This window comes from Haematobia irritans, chromosome 1 (genome assembly GCF_050003625.1).
Source record: "Haematobia irritans isolate KBUSLIRL chromosome 1, ASM5000362v1, whole genome shotgun sequence".
Lineage (NCBI taxonomy): Eukaryota > Metazoa > Arthropoda > Insecta > Diptera > Muscidae > Haematobia > Haematobia irritans.
Window position 1 is genome coordinate 191801081 of NC_134397.1, and position 17810 is coordinate 191818890.

Here is a 17810-nt window from a genome sequence, read left to right on the forward strand (position 1 = left end):
AATATTTCGATGTGTTACAAACGGAATGACAAAGTTAATATACCCCCATCCTATGATGGAGGGTATAAAAATGGAAGTTGTTCCACAAACATTTTTATACCCTCCACCATAGGATGGGGGTATATTAACTTTGTCATTCCGTTTGTAACACATCGAAATATTGCTCTAAGACCCCATAAAGTATATATATTCTGGGTCGTGGTGAAATTCTGAGTCGATCTAAGCATGTCCGTCCGTCCGTCCGTCTGTCCGTCTGTCCGTCTGTCCGTCTGTCCGGCTGTCCGTCCGTCTGTGGAAATCACGCTAACTTCCGAACGAAACAAGCTATCGACTTGAAACTTGGCACAAATAGTTGCTATTGATGTAGGTCGGATGGTATTGAAAATGGGCCATATCGGACCACGTTTACGTATAGCCCCCATATAAACCGATCCCCAAATTTGGTTTGGGGAGCCTCCCGGAGCAGCAAAATTCATCCGATCCGGTTGAAATTTGGTACGTGGTCTTAGTATACGGTCTCTAACAACCATGCAAAAATTGGTCCATATCGGTCCATAATTATATATAGCCCCCATATAAACCGATCCCCAGATTTGACCTCCGGAGCCTCTTGGAGGGGCAAAATTCATCCGATCCGATTGAAATTTGGTACCTGATGTTAGTATATGGTCTCTAACAACCATGCAAAAATTGGTCCATATCGGTCCATAATTATATATAGCCCCCATATAAACCGATCCCCAGATTTGACCTCCGGAGACTTTTGGAGGGGCAAAATTCATCCGATCCGGTTGAAATCTGGTACCTGATGTTAGTATACGGCCTCTAACAACCATGCAAAAATTGGTCCATATCGGTCCATAATTATATATAGCTCCCATATAAACCGATCCCCAGATTTGACCACCGGAGCCTCTTGGAGGAGCAAAATTCATCCGATCCGGTTGAAATTTAGTACGTGGTCTTAGTATACGGTTTTTAACAACCATGCAAAAACTGGTCCATATCGGTCCATAATTATATATAGCCCCCATATAAACCGATCCCCAGATTTGACCTCCGGAGCCTCTTGGAGGGGCAAAATTCATCCGATCCGGTTTAAATTTGGTACCTGATGTTAGTTTACGGCCTCTAATAACCATGCAAAAATTGGTTCATATCGGTCCATAATTATATATAGCCCCCATATAAACCGATCCCCAGATTTGACCTCCGGAGCCTCTTGGAAGAGCAAAATTCATCCGATCCAGTTGAAATTTGGTACATGGTGTTAGTATATGGTCTCTAACAACCATGCAAAAATTGGTCCATATCGGTCCATAATTATATATAGTTCCCATATAAACCGTCCCCAGATTTGACGTCCGGAACCTCTTGGAGGAGCAAAAGTCATCCGATACGGTTGAAATTTGGTACATTTTGTCAATATATGGCCTCTAACAGCCATGTAAAAATTGGTCCATATCGGTCTTTAGTTATATATAGCCGATGACTTATTACACAAAAATTGGTCCATATCGCCAAAAATAATCTACCAAAACTTTATTTCCATAGAAAATTTTGTCAAATTTTATTACTATAGAAAGTTTTGTCAAAATTTCATTTCTATAGAAAGTTTTGTCAAAAGTTTATTTCTATACAAATGTTTGTCAAAATTTTATTTCCATAGAAAATTTTGTCAAAATTTTATTTCTATAGAAAATTTTGTAATCTACCAAAACTTTATTTCCATAGAAAATTTTGTCAAATTTTATTACTATAGAAAGTTTTGTTAAAATTTCATTTCTATAGAAAGTTTTGTCAAAAGTTTATTTCTATAGAAATGTTTGTCAAAATTTTATTTCTATAGAAAATTTTGTAAAAAATTTATTTCTGTAGAAAATTTTGTCAACATTTTATTTCTATACAAAATTTTGTCAAAATTTCATTTCTATACAAAATTTTGTCAACATTTTATTTCTATAGAAATTTTTGTCAAAATTGTATTGCTATAGAAAATTTTGTCAACATTTTACTTCCATAGAAAATTTTGTCAACATTTTATTTCTATAGAAAATTTTGTCAAGTTTTTATTTCTATAGAAAATTTTGTCAAAATTTTATTTCTATAGAAAATTTTGTCAAACTAGATTATATACGTATTTAATCGGCCTTTTTTGGTTAATATATACCCCGTATGGGCTAACTTACAATTTAGAAGACAGTGTTAAAAAGTTTTACGATACCTTGCCATCGGCAAGTGTTATCGCAACCCAAGTAATTCGATTGTGGATGACAGCCTTTAGTAGAAGTTCCTACGCAATCCATGGTGGAGGGTACATAAGATTCGGCCTGGCCGAACTTACGGCCGTATATACTTGTTTTAAAGCGCATCCTGGAATACCCCAACAAGTTTTTCCACTTTCTAAGCAGTCCTTTTGGACACGTCCAGAAACATTTCTTTTAAAGCGCATGTCGGGATCCCCTATCGATTTTTTATACCCACCACCATAGAATGGTGACGGGGTATAATAAGTTTGTCATTCCGTTTGTAAGACATCGAAATATCGATTTCCGACTATATAAAGTATATATATTCTTGATCAAGGAGAAATTCTAAGACGATATAAGCATGCCCGTCTGTCTGTTGTAATCACGCTATAGCCTTCAAAAATTTCGCTATCGTCCTGAAATTTGGCACATATTCGTTTTTTGTTTGCAGGCAGGTCAAATTCGAAGATGGGCTATATCGAACCAAGTTTTCATATAGGTTGGCTGATAAGTCCCCGCTCTAGCAAAGAAAAACACATTTTTTTGTCAAAATTCGTTTTTATTATTCAACATGGTTCCCTTCAAGAACGATACAACGATTATAACGACCTTCCAATTTTTTGATACCATTTTGGTAGTACTCCTTCGGTTTTGCCTCAAAATAGGCCTCAGTTTCGGCGATCACCTCTTCATTGCAGCCAAAATTTTTCCCTACGAGCATCCTTTTGAGGTCTGAGAACAAGAAAAAGTCGGTGGGGGCCAGATCTGGAGAATACGTTGGGTGGGGAAGCAATTCGAAGCCCAATTCATGAATTTTTGCCATCGTTCTCAATGACTTGTGGCACGGTGCGTTGTCTTGGTGGAACAACACTTTTTTATACCCTCCATCATAGGATGGGGGTATATTAACTTTGTCATTCCGTTTGTAACACATCGAAATATTGCTCTAAGACCCCATAAAGTATATATATATTCTGGGTCGTGGTGAAATTCTGAGTGGATCTAAGCATGTCCGTCCGTCCGTCCGTCTGTTGAAATCACACTAACTTCCGAACGAAACAAGCTATCGACTTGAAACTTGGCACAAGTAGTTGTTATCGATGTAGGTCGGATGGTATTGAAAATGGATATCGGTCCACTTTTACGTATAGCCCCCATATTAAGGGACCCTCAGATTTGGCTTGTGGAGCCTCTAACAGAAGCATATTTCATCCGATCCGGCTGAAATTTGGTACATGGTGTTGGTATATAGTCTCTAATAACCATGCAAAAATTGGTCCACATCGGCCCATAATTATATATAGCCCCCATATAAACCGATCCCCAGATTTGGCTTGCGGAGCCTCAAAGAGAAGAAAATTTCATCCGATCCGGCTGAAATTTGGTACATGATGTTGGTATATAGTCTCTAACAACCATGCAAAAATTGGTCCATATCGGTCCTTAATTATATAAGCCCCCATATAAACCGATCCCCAGATATGGCTTGTGGAGCCTCTAAGAGAAGCATATTTCATCCGATCCGGCTGAAATTTGGTACATGGTGTTGGTATATGGTCTCTAACAATCATGCAAAAATTGGTGCACATCGGTGTATAATTATATATAGCCCCCATATAAACCGATCCCCAGATTTGGCTTGCGGAGCCTCAAAGAGAGGCATATTTCATCCGATCCGGCTGAAATTCGGTACATGATGTTGGTATATAGTCTCTAACAACCATTCAAAAATTGGTCCACATCGGTCCATAATTATATATGGACCCCATATAAACCGATCTCCAGATTTGGCTTGCGAAGCCTCAAAGAGAAGCAAATTGCATCCGATCCGGCTGAAATTTGGTACATGGTGTTGGTATATGGTCTTTAACAACCGTGCAAAAATTGGTCCACATCAGTCCATAATTATATATAGCGCCCATATAAACCGATCCCCAGATTTGGGTTCCGGAGCCTCAAAGAGACGCAAATTTCATCCGATCCGCCTGAAATTTGGTACATGATATTGGTATATGGTCTCTAACAACCATGCAAAAATTGGTCCACATCGGTTCATAATTATATATAGCCCCCATATAAACCGATCCCCAGATTTGGCTTGCGAAGTCTCCAAGAGAAGCAAATTTCATCCAATCCGGTTGTAATTTGGAACATGGTGTTAGTATATGATCTTTAACAAGCGTGCCAGAATTGGTCCATATCGGTCCATAATTATATATAGCCCCCATATAAAACGTTCTCCAGATTTGACCTCCGGAGCGTCTTGGAGGAGCAAAATTCATCCGATCCGGTTCAAATTAGGAACGTGGTGTTAGTATATGGTCGCTAACAACCATACCAAAATTGGTCCAATCACACAAAAATTGGTCCATATCGGTTCATAATCATGGTTGCCACTAGAGCCAAAAATAGTCTACCAAAATTTTATTTCTATAGAAAATTTTGTCAAAATTTTATTTCTATAGAAAATTTTGTCAAAATTATATTTCTATAGAAAATTTTGTCAAAATTTTATTTCTAGAGAAAATTTTGTTAAAATTTTATTCGGTTCATAATAAAATTTTCATCATTGTCAAAATTTTATTTCTATAGAAAGTTTTGTTCAAATTTTATTCGGTTCATAATCATGGTTGCCACTCGAGCCAAAAATAATCTACCAAGATTTTATTTCTATAGAAAAATTTGTCAAAAGATTATTTCTATAGAAAAATTTGTGAAAATTTTATTTCTATAGAAAAATTTGTTAAGATTTTATTTCTGTAGAAAATTTTGTCAAAATTTTATGTCTACTTTGTCAAACTGAATTATATACGTATTGGATCGATCTTTTTTGATTTAATATATACCACGTATGGACTTACATACAATTTAGGAGATGGTGTTAGGAGGTTTTAAAATACCTTGCCATCGGCAAGCGTTACCGCAACTTAAGTAATTCGATTGTGGATGGCAGTGTTTAGAAGAAGTTTCTACGCAATCCATGATGGAGGGTACATAAGCTTCGGCCTGGCCGAACTTACGGCCGTATATACTTGTTCTTCTTCATATGGGACCGTTTTGCCGCGATTTCGACCTTTAAACGCTCCAATAACGCCATATAATAGTCACTGTTGATGGTTTTTCTCTAATTGATAAAAATTATTCCAAGATAATAATAAAAATTATTCCCAAAAAACAGAGCCATTACTTTGCCACCGGACTTTTGAGTCTTTCCACGCTTCGGAGACAGTTCACCGGTCGCTGTCCACTCAGCCGACTGTCGATTGGACTCAGGAGTGTAGTGATGGAGCCATGTTTCATTCATTGTCACATATCGACGGAAAAACTCGGGTGTATTACGAGTTAACAGCTGCAAACACCGCTCAGAATCATCAACACGTTGTTGTTTTTGGTCAAATTTGAGCTCGCGCGGCACCCAGTTTGCACAGAACTTCCGCATATCCAAATATTGATGAATGATATGACCAACATGTTCCTTTGATATCTTTAAGGCCTCTGCTATCCAGAGAGGTATTTTGGGATCACAAATAGGTGTGTCGCAAATGGGGTGTATCGAGCCATGTTTTGGTATGGCCCCGATTTCCCGATTTACCTCATTGGGCTTCTAGAAACCGTAGTATTCATCCGATTTGCCCGAAAATGTATCTTAGACCCTCAAAAATCTGTATCGCATTTATTTTTACCGGTAAGGCGTTGATATAAACCTATTTCACTTCTTGAGGGTATAGCAGGCGCACTGATCATAAAAATTGATTGAAACTGAAAGTAAAAGTTCCAGATTTTACTCCTCTTAATCATTTAAATAATGGCGGTAAAAATCTACAAATTTAAGATTTTAAATCAAGGCTTTATTTCATCAATTATACGATATGTTTATGTTTTCTCTAAAACTCAAACAAAATTGGTTCTTATAAATCCAGAATCTGGTCTAGCCTTCATAGGTAGAATCTTTAAATATATCTTCGGGAAACCTACTGGTTGAACTTATCTGCTTGGGAGAATATCTGTCGTCAAACCCCCTGAAATTCTATATATTATCAGGTAACCCGCCACGACTAAGCGTTTTCAAAGTAAACTATTATATTTGATTCATGGTGGTGGGTAAAGGTCGTGAGTCACGACCTTTCCTGCATGAGTGTGCGTGAGTACAAATTTTCTTTTCGTGAGTGTGCGTGAACGTGAGCGTGAGTGTGAGTCGTACCAAACAACAATAACCAACAACAATATCGTGCGTGAGTGTGCGTGAGCGTGAGTAAAATATTACTCACGTGCACACCTCTATTTTAGACCCCCATAAAATATATATCGATTGACTCAGAATAACCTCCTGAGTCGATCTAGCGCTTAGTGTCCGTCCGTCCATGTATTTGTTGTCTGCAGGATTCCGGTCGCAATTATTGACCGATTTTGATGAAATTTGGTATGTGGCGTTTTTTTTCGGTACAAGGACGAACGCTATTGGAAAAAATCGGAACAAATTTAGATATACCTCCCATATATATGTAACGCTCGATTTCGATAAATAGGGTCAGATTGCGTTCATTAACTAACCGATCCGCGTCAAATTTTCTACAAAGTAATCAAATTGGTCACGCTCTACGTATGCCAAATTTCTTCGAAATTGCTTCAGATTTAGATATAGCTCCCATATATATGTATCGCCCGATTTTCCCAAATTTGGCCGTGAGTCCCTTATTTATCAACCGATCTTACTCAAAGTTGGACAAATTTAATTATTTATAGTACTTACTAAATGTGCAAAAAGTGACCGATTTAGCTATAGCTCCCATATATATGTATCGCCCGATTTTTCTAAATTTGGCTATAAAACCCTTATTTATCAACCAATAGTACTCAAAGTTAGCCAACTGCAATCTTCTATAGCACTAACTGTATGTGCAAAATTTCATCGAAATCGGTTCAAATTGAGATGTAGCTCCCATATATATGTATAGCCCGATTTTCCCAAATTTGGCCATAGAACCCTTATTTATTAACCGATCTTACTCAAAGTTGGCTAGATCCAGTCCTCTATAGTACTAACGGTATGTACAAAATTTCATCGAAATCGGTTCAGATGTAGATATAGCTCCCATATATGTATCGCCCGATTTTGAAAATTTTCCCCCTATTAACCTTATGTTTGATCATATATTTCTTAACTCATCTTACTCAAATTTTGCACAAGGTAACCTTTTGTGGTTCGATCGCTCGATTTTCACAAATTTGGCCATAATACTCTTATTTATTAACAAATGTTACTCAAATTTCAAATTTTGATGTACTAGTTGATCGTATTCATACGTACTTGTAGCTCTTACATAACAATATTGCTCGATTTTTACAAATTTGGATTTATTACCCACACTAATTGAGCGAATTTCTCTTTTTTAATAATGGGCTCAAATTAGTGGCATACTAACTCCATAGGTGCAATATCAACTACAGCCAGTGTTGCTAGAAGTAGGGGAAATTCCCTATATGTAGGTTTTTTCTAATATTTAGCGTCTTGTAGGTACGTAGGGCCACAATGTAGGGACATTTTCACTCAACACAATTTGTAATAATTTTTACATTTTGTTGGCTCTAGAGGAGGAAATTAGAAGCCGGCAAGGCTTGATCTTTAAAAATGTGTGGTAAGAACAGTTAGCACTCGTACAAAAAAAAATCTAATAAAATTTGAAGATTACCACAAATCTACCAAGCAACTATTTCTATTGATATTTTTGTCAAAACTTTATTCCTGTAGAAAATTTTGTCAACATTTTATTTCTATAGAAAATTTTGTCAAAATTGTATTTCTATAGATTTTTTTTTTTCAAATATTATTTGTATAAAACATTTTCTCAAAATTTTATTTCTATGGAATTTTTTCTAAAAAATTTATTTCTATAGAATTTATTATCAAAATTTTATTTCTATAGAAAAATGTCTCAAAAAAAATTTATTTATAGAAAGTTTTTCCAAAATTTTATTTCTATAGAGATTTAACCAAAAAAAGTTTCTATTTTTGGTAGAATTCTACCAACTGTGCCAACCCACCACGGCTATATAAATTTATGTTCTAGGTTATATACATTGCATTTTCAAGTTTTAATATAATAAAGTACTTAGAACCATTTTTGTTTTGTAAAGTTTGTTTAAATTTAAAGAAAATATTGTAGGGAAATATGTTTGGGAATGTATGGGAAAGTAGGGAACTTTTTTTGTCCTTGTAGGGTAAACCGAACATTTTCCCTGGCAACACTGACTATGGCTATTGCAAGATTGAGACAAAGCAACCATTAACATGTACCCCTTAATTTTCTTAAATATGCAACTGCGGTTTATCTCCCAGACCTATATCAATGTTACCCCACAAATGCTTACACACAAAGAAAATTTCATTAAAATTGAGCCAATGAAAATTTTTCATTGATATAACGAAACATTTTCATTAATACAATGAAAATATTCGTTAATAGTATGAAACGTTACGTTGAGTAACAGAAAATTCGTCATAATAACGAAACATTTCGTTGTATTAACGAATTTGTTTCGTTGGCTCACTTTTAATGACACATTTCGTTAATATAACGAAACTTTTTCTATCAGTGTATGTTTACTACTTCAGTAGGGGTGGTTTAGGGTACGATATAGTCAGCCCCGCCCGACTTTCTACTTTACTTAATTGTTTAATTTTTTTTTTTTTTGATTTTTAATGGAAAAAATATATGCCGAAAAAAAGAACAAAATAAAAAACGGTGTACAACTTAAAAAAATATTTTTTAGAAAAATATTTAATAAAAAAATTTCCGCTGGTGAGATTTGAATCAGCGTTCTTTATTTTTTTCATTCATAATAATAAAGAACATCTTAGGAAGTAACATAGTTAGAATGTCATGCCATGTTGTCGTATTAGGTTCATGTCATAAACATTTGAATAGACGTTTTGATGCATCGTGTTCAATGGCGTTTGTGGCTGAGTATGCTAAGGCGTTTTGTTTCGGTGCCAACAGACCCACACTGAAAAAAATATTGTCGTGAGGTCAAAGATTTCATGTCTTGAAAATACGAATGCAAATTTTGCTTAGCATAGAAGACGCATTTCTCTAGTATAAAGTTTTTTTCTTTGACCAAAGGTCGATAAACTTTTCAATGAAGTCGTATTGTCCTTATAATTAAGTGATTTGATTTCAAAATGGATATCATAACATGAAAGAAAAAATGTTTGGGCCAAGGTCAACTTGACTTTAATAATTTAGAAAAAATCTTTAAATTTTATGAAATTGTCATTAAATTTGTTGTCTTTTTGCATCTTGAAATATATGACATGTTTTTCAACACTTTATTTTAAAGACGTTTTTTACTTGAAACACAGCATAATTTCTAATAGAAGTCGAGTCTTAATTTGGAAAATAAAGTCGTCGTTAACTTGTTTTTAAAGGACTTTGATAGCATATGAAGAAAAAAAGCTGAAAAAGCGAAAAATTAAAATTTGCTTCCTAGAAGCAAGTACACAAAACCCGATTTTAAAAGAGAATTGTGTCTTAAAAGTATCCTTACTTGTATTCTCCGCTTCTTTGGCTCGGAACCAATACCAAATTTTTTAAAGTAAAGACAAAATATTTGGAACCGGGTATGCTTTTTTTTCAGTGCAGGTTCAACCCCCTGATGGAAGCGAAGAAGATTTCCAATTTGTAAAAAATTGAATAATAAGAAAATAAAAGTGTAACAAAAAATACTGATACAAATAAAAAGTGAAATTGGAAAAAAAATTGTTTTGTTTTTAGATTTTTAAATTTCTTCATCCAAATGAACTTCCAAGGCAGAACTTCTAAAGCAATGCAAATGATCCAAAAATGGAGTACTTCCGTCCTATGATAAGCCCATGTAAAATTCATTGGAGATGATTCAAGTTTGCACTATTTCTCGATGACAATTTGGGGATCCAAACTACTTTTTTTGGAAGCTCTTTTTTGCTGGACCCTTCACCACCGTGTAGATCCAAATTTCAAATACATCAAATTTATTGGGAGCCGTATAAAGCCCTAAATTGGAATATATATGCATTTAAATCTGAAGCAATTTAGAAAAAATTGTACACTTCTACAATCAAAATTTATATCGTCTAACGCCCTTGGAGGAAACACAATGTTGGTAAAGTGATTACACCTAAAGTCATTTTTATGCATTTTGACACAAAAGTGCATTTATGATTTATTGATATGACAATAGTTATAGAAAAATTTGAGGCACTTTTCAAATTGTTGCTACTTAGCAGTGATGATTTTACAAAGATATTGGTTAAATTTTGCCAAGATAGGTGGCAACATTTTCACAAGTCGAAGCCTTAGCTACCCAGCAAAAACTAGGTAATCACATCTCATTACAATTGACGTTACCAGGAGTAAAGCTGTCATTACACGTTGCATTACATTGTGGCGAGTTATAATGACTAACTTGTAATGACAAAAATATATACTTCTCGGTAATTTTCGAATTGTTATTCTCAAATTTTTGGGTAGTTGTAGTTAATATAATTATTCACATAATCGAGCACTTACATAAAAAATCAAAAAGAATATGTAATGTAACGGTAATTCTGAAGATTTTTCCGTTAAGAATTTTTTATCACAAATATTTCATAATAATTGTGTTTAATGACATCATATTATGTTTTAAATAAATGCTTTCTTATACTTCATTGACATTACACTTCCAAAATGCGCTTAAACTAAATTTCAAATGTCATTTGCCTTATAAAAAAGAGACTTAAAATCCACTTTTAGTAGATTTCGAACCTTATGTGAATTGGCTATTGGATATATTATAACGTAATTCACGAATCCAACTCCCTTAAACAACCTACATTTATTTCTATTTTAAGTGTGAAATTAATTTGAGTGTAATCGTATTTAGATTATTTATTAGATTTTTTGTTTATTTATACAATATTCTATTTCTATTCAAGTAGTTCTCCTATTACAGCACCATATTTTGATCCATTGTAATCGGCGATAGAAATCAATATTTTCGAGATTTGGTTGCCTGAGATAATAAGTGGCTATTTTGCAAGCTTTGGTGTATCTACGAATAAGTTATTACATATTAGGCGATTATATGCTTTAAATGCACTACTTATTTTATGGCCGAAAGTATGCCTGGGGAGAAGTACTTTCCTCCTAGGACATGCGTATGTAAATGTAATCCGAAGCGATGCCAATTAATAAGTGGTTATTAATTTTTAAATAGGCTTACCTACAAGATTACCGGGTAATGAGAGTTTTTGCTGGGTAAATCTCGACAATTCTATGGAAAGTCTGGCATTACAGTGTATACTTATGGTGGGGACACCATCACATAATTGTGCGTTAAATATATTTTGGACACATTGGCCTAAACCGAAGGAACATAATATAGAGGCTTTATAAAATTTATATCGAATTGGATCATATTCAACACAATTAAGTAATATCTTTTCTCTCTGTAAAATATCAAGACTACACCAACTGTCTTTCATCCCTTGCAAATGGGTATAAAATATTGAAGTATTTTACCAAGAGTCGTCGATCTAAATTTGGTTTTAATTATAGCACTTTCAATAGTAATTAAAACAATATTTTCTATTTTAATAAATCTCATTCGCATTTATTTGACTGGCCAAATTTTTCAGAATTCAAATGAAGTTATAGGAATTATAATGATCATTGTCTTGTAACAGTCCTTGAGGAATCATGACGAATGGTAACATCCACAACGCTCATGTTTGGTGTTAGGAAATTGGCCAAACGATCAGCACCTTGACGTGGCAAACGATCAAATGGATAACCCATGGCACGACGATCAGGATAGAGGCGATCACGAACACCACAATAGGAAGCAGCATCACTACACGATCCCACCAGATCTTGATCAACCTAAAAGTGAGGATGGCAAAATTAACTCAAATCCATCAAAAGTTCGTACCATTCAACCCAACACTTACACGATCATCTTCATAGTTCGAAACCATAACGAATAGCTGACATTGCAAACCCTCTGGGAGACCTTTAGGTATCAGCATATGTTGAGGCCAACCACAGCCGCAGAAATTGAATTCCAATTCTTCGGCAGAACCTGCAGCAGGACGATTCTCGAGATTACGGAAAGTACGTTCGAATGGTATGGTAACACTGGATTCCGTAGAACGACGTCTTATGGTATTTTGACCAGGATTTACTGCAGCAAAGAAACAAAAAGCCTTAGTATACAATTCGCCGATCGTTTTCATTAACACTTACATTGTACTACGAATTTATCCAATTCAACCATCAACAAGCGTTGATCTCTCAATTGCCAAGGTTGACCACGCTCATCGTTTTTGGGGCCCAAGAAAATACGAACAGTACCAAAACGTTGGGCGCCACCCTCATTGTTCACATTGATGGTATACATGAATGGGGTATGTTGCAAATGAGTGAAACGAGCAAAGACATTGCCTCTCGGCACGAAATCCATGCCACGAGACAAATCCAAATCGGATTGTTGCCAGAATGTCGATAGGACATTGGGTCTGCCACCATCGGAACTGACTTGAACGCCAGCAATGGAGATTCCATCATATTGCAATTGAGGCAGAGTATAAGCTGGCAAGCGTGATTTGTGCTCTTGGAAAATATCATCGATATATGCATGCCATCTATAAAAGACAGGATCACGCATAGCCGTCGCTGTGTCACCCATTACACCAAATGACTCAAGGTGACGATGATCCGGATCGTGAGAGTAGGATATGAAAACATGACCCATATTATGAAAATCTCCATAGACTGATGGATTTGGTGATATAATTGAAGCTTCCAATAAATTTCCCAAGATATCAATTCCACGTTGCTCATCTAAGGCCATGCGATTTCCACTTGCATCAACGACAAATCCCTGATGGATGGCTTCGAAAATGCGATCACGCCATCTCTCCATATCAGCTAGGTCTATATTGATTTGATCCAATTCACGATTCAAATCTCGCAGCATAGTGTTTTCGAAACGTGGTGGCCAAGCACGACTCGAGACCAATGAGTCCATTTTTGGGAAATAACCTTCAGCTATGGGTTCACGGAAGGTATTGAGTCGCTGCACACGGGCCAAGTTGTTGCTGAATCGTTCCAAATTATAACGGGCAATAACCTGTTGATGCATATAGTAGAACAATTCTCCACGACGATCCTTGTCAACAATTCGCCGATCACCAGCTTCGAAGGGATAAACCAAATGCCAATGCCAGTGATGTAAGTTGATGCCCATATCTTCACGGAAATACCATAAGCGATGTTCTGGCTCCAAGTCCGAGGCTGTATAATCTCTCGGAACAACAATGGGCATGCGGGAGCCCTCAGGGACTACTGTTACTTCTTCTCGCACCTGGCGAAAGACCTGTGAGTCCACAAACTTATCAGGGAAGTTCTGGGCAAAGGATGGAAGATCTAAACCCTTGGTGTCGGGACGATGTAACAGTGCCACCGATAAAGCGTAGTTAAAGAGATAGGGATTGACACGATCACGAGCATAGACGGCAACACTCAATAAATCGTCTACAGTTCGCATACCCAGGAAAATATCAATCAAGCGTCCAGCAATGCGACGATGGCGCGGTACAAACAAAGAGAATTGTTCGTCGCGGCCCAAAGACATGGGAATTCGTAAGTCAGGTAAACTTATTTCGCGCACTGGAACTCGTTGCTCGGCCATTTCACCAAAACGGCTTTGTACTTCATTGCCGATGGGACGATAACGATCAGTGAGAAATTTGTCAGGAACATCGAAAACCGTCGATGTTTTGCCCTTTTCCATGAACACTGGTTCAGTAGGACGATCGAATAAAAGCAAAAGATTTTTCTTGTCCGTCATAATTGATATTGAGGAGGTGGAGGACACTGCAAATGTAAAAAAGGCGACTTTATTCACGGAGGTTTCACTAAGAAACTGATGTCCGACTAGATATTTCTTTGACTTTTTATACTGAATTGCTAGAAAATGCGTTATCAGCAATTGACACGCATTTACATACATGCGCTATCACTTTACGCACAACTCTCTGCTCTGCACACCATTTAGATTGACTAGGCCTATGTGTCAATCATTTGTGTTTTGTGGTTAAGGAGTAGTTATCACCTCGCATGTAATATCCAAGAATATTATAAGGCGGTAAATATTGGGAGACCTAAATTTGTAGTAAACATATGCGGTGAACTTTTGGCTCTCAAGAGACAAGGAAGGGCCAAACCACATTGCTATTGTCGATTTGCTGGATTATGTAGTGACCAATGAAATTAAAAAAATCTAATGGTGGGAAAATATTCTAAATCATAAGATCGGTTGATTACTTTTTACATAACATCATGTACATAAATGTAATCACAATAAATTGTAATATTTTCAAATAAAAATATATATATATGAAATATTATACAAATAATAATCGATGTTAAATATGTAGGAAAATGTAAATGTCTATTATTTTTAGGTAAGTGAATCCAGTGCATTTACCTGCGAGATCAAACGTAGTTTTAATATCCCCCGCCACATCAAGAAGATATAATAAGATTGTCAATTCGTTTATAACATATCGAAATATTGATTTCCGACCATATAAAGTATGTATAAGCTGATCAGTGAAAAATTTTATGAATGCCCGTCTAATAGTTGTAATCGATCCCCATTTGGACTACTTCGGCATCTACACGACGTTGATTTGCCGGAAATTAGAAATGTTGATGTATTTTAGCTCCTTTAAAAAGTCTACAAAATCTGGTTTATATAAGTGCAGGTTTTGACATAACCTTCATATAAAGCGACCCCCTGATTCGATACCGCATTGTGGGTTAGAATTTGCCGAATTTCTAAACTTTAACTATATAAAACGCCATGCCAAATTTGGATTGACATCCAATTTCCAATATAGCCCAAGATATATCGATCTGCCGAGTAGATGCTCTTGTTAATATAGAGGCAGAAAATTTATATTCGATTGTCCAATTTGAAATGTAATGCTCTAAAAGAAATATAAACCTGTTGGTACATATGGAACCTACCTTAGACGAAACCAGTTTATACGGCCTTAAGTTCGGGCAGGCCGAATACTATGAACCTTTCACCATCGATTGCGTACAAATTTCTACTATAGGGTGTAATCCATTATACAATTAATGGGGTTGTGTAACTTGCCGATGACAAGGTATCTTAAAATTTTTTGACATCGTCTTTCACATTTTATGTTAGACCATATGGGGTATATGTTAGACAAAAAAGACAGATTAAATACCTATAAAATTAATTTATTGACCAGTATATACAGGGGAGTCTATAAATAATTACGAACCAATATGAATCAAGTTTTGCGCGGTAATTAGAGAGCCAGAAGTGAAATATGGAAGTTGGTTTATATAAGGGCTATATATAACTATAAAACCGATATGGACCAATTTTTTCGTGATTAGCATAAAATTTTATCAGGATAAGAGTTACATGGTTGTTGGAGGCCATATGAATGAAACTTGGTCCTCCAAGAGTTTCCGGAGGTAAAATCTAGGGATCGGTTTATATGGGGGTTATTATAATTTTCACCAATTTTCGCGTGGTTGTTAGAGACTATATACTAGGTTAGGTTAGGTTCCGTGACAGCCCGATGTATCAGGCTCACTTAGACTATTCAGTTCATTGTGATACCACATTAGTGAACTTCTCTTTTTATCACCGAGTGCTGACCGATTCCATGTTAAGCTCAATGACAAGGGACCTCCTTTTTATAGCCGAGTCCGAACGGCGTTCCACATTGCAGTGAACCTTTGAAACTCTCAGAAATCTCACCAGCATTACTGAGATGGGTAATTCACCGCTGAAAAAATTTTTGGTGTTCGGTCGAAGCAGGAATCGAACCCAGGACCTTGTGTATAAAAGGCGGGCATATACTAACACATCTCTATAGGCCATATACTAACACATCGTACAAAATTTCAACTTGATCGGATCAAATTTGCTCCTCCAAGAGGCTCCCCAAGCCAAATCTGGGGGTCGTTTTATATGGGGGCTATACGTAAAAGTGGTCCGATATGGCGCATTTGTAATATCAACTACTTTTGTCAAGTTTCAAGTCGATAGTTTGTTTCGTTTGGAAGTTAGCGTGAATCCACCAGACGGACGGACGTCGCTAGATCGACTTAGAATTTCACCACGACCCAGAATATATATCCACTTTATGGGGTATGATTTTTAGAAAGGCATGATTTTTAGAAAGCATATACTGTCATCAAATCAAATCGGTTTATATGGCGGCTATATATAATTATGGACCGACATAGACCATCTCTTTTTTTATGGAAGTTAGAGGCACTACTACTTACAAATTTCAAACCGGATCGAATGAAATTTGCACCCCCAGGAATCTCCGAAAGTCAAATAATGGATCGCTATGAATCAATATTTGCATGGTCGTTCGATGTTATATAAAACAAGTAAGGAAAGTCTAAAGTCGGGCGGGGCCGACTATATTATACCCTGCACCACTTTGTAGATCTAAATTTTCGATACCATATCACATCCGTCAAATGTGTTGGGTGCTATATATAAAGGTTTGTCCCAAATACATACATTTAAATATCACTCGATTTGGACAGAATTTGATAGACTTTTACAAAATCTATAGACTCAAAATTTAAGTTGGCTAATGCACTAGGGTGGAACACAATTTTAGTAAAAAACAAGTAAATAAAGTATAAAGTCGGGCGGAGCCGACTATATTATACCCTTCACCACTATGTAGACAAACATTTGTGTTACCATCTCAACTACTTAAAATTTGCTGGGAGCTATATAAAAGTTTTGCATTTCCAGATACAAATACTTTTAATGGAAACAATTTTTTGTACTTCTACAAAAACCCTAGAATTAAAATTTAAATCGGCTAACGCCCTGGGATGAAACACAATGTTAGTAAAAAATATGGGAAATATGAAGCGAGAGAAAATAATGCAATTGTACAAAAGAGATTTATGATTTTTCAGGCGATACCTATGTATTCGAGATATAGGACAATTATAGTAATATTTACAATTTTTTCTAGGATATTTGTTAGATCTCGCTAAGATATGTGATCAAGTGTGGGTTGTGATATATTATTTGGTTAGTCGGGCGACTTGGAGCCTTATTTAAAACTCATCCGTTCTGTGGAAATTTTGGCATTGCAGTGTGTAGGATATGGTTAAGATGTGGGAAAATCATCACAGAATTTTGTGTAAAGTGTGAGAATTTTGCCAATATTTGTATTCTCCGAAGAAACTATCCCGTCAATTGGAGGAAAATCCCATTGAAAGTGGGTCTAAAATATGAAACAGCATACCACCCCACCTCTGGTGTACGTATATATGGGAGCTATATACAATCTGAACTAATTTTGACTAAATTTGACATGCATATCTATCTATCTATGCGAAATTTCACGTAAATGGGAGTATAACTTTGGCCCCCCTGGTCATATGAGTGCAAATCGGACGGGAGATATATATGGGAGCCATATCTAAATCTGAACCCGTTTCAATCAAATTT

The 17810-nt window shown here is 36.0% G+C and overlaps 1 protein-coding gene across 1 annotated transcript; it reads right to left on the reverse strand.

Annotated features, from left to right (window-relative positions):
• Window positions 1-11850: 11850 nt before the first annotated feature.
• LOC142222299 (phenoloxidase 2-like) lies at window positions 11851-14179 on the reverse strand. Its single transcript, XM_075292345.1, has 3 exons — window positions 12512-14179; window positions 12217-12449; window positions 11851-12148 (listed from the first exon to the last, which is right to left on the reverse strand). Exons 1-3 carry the CDS (start codon window positions 14115-14117, stop codon window positions 11936-11938), a joined length of 2052 nt encoding a protein of 683 aa, XP_075148460.1. The 5' UTR covers window positions 14118-14179; the 3' UTR covers window positions 11851-11935.
• Between the last annotated feature and the right edge of the window lie 3631 nt (window positions 14180-17810).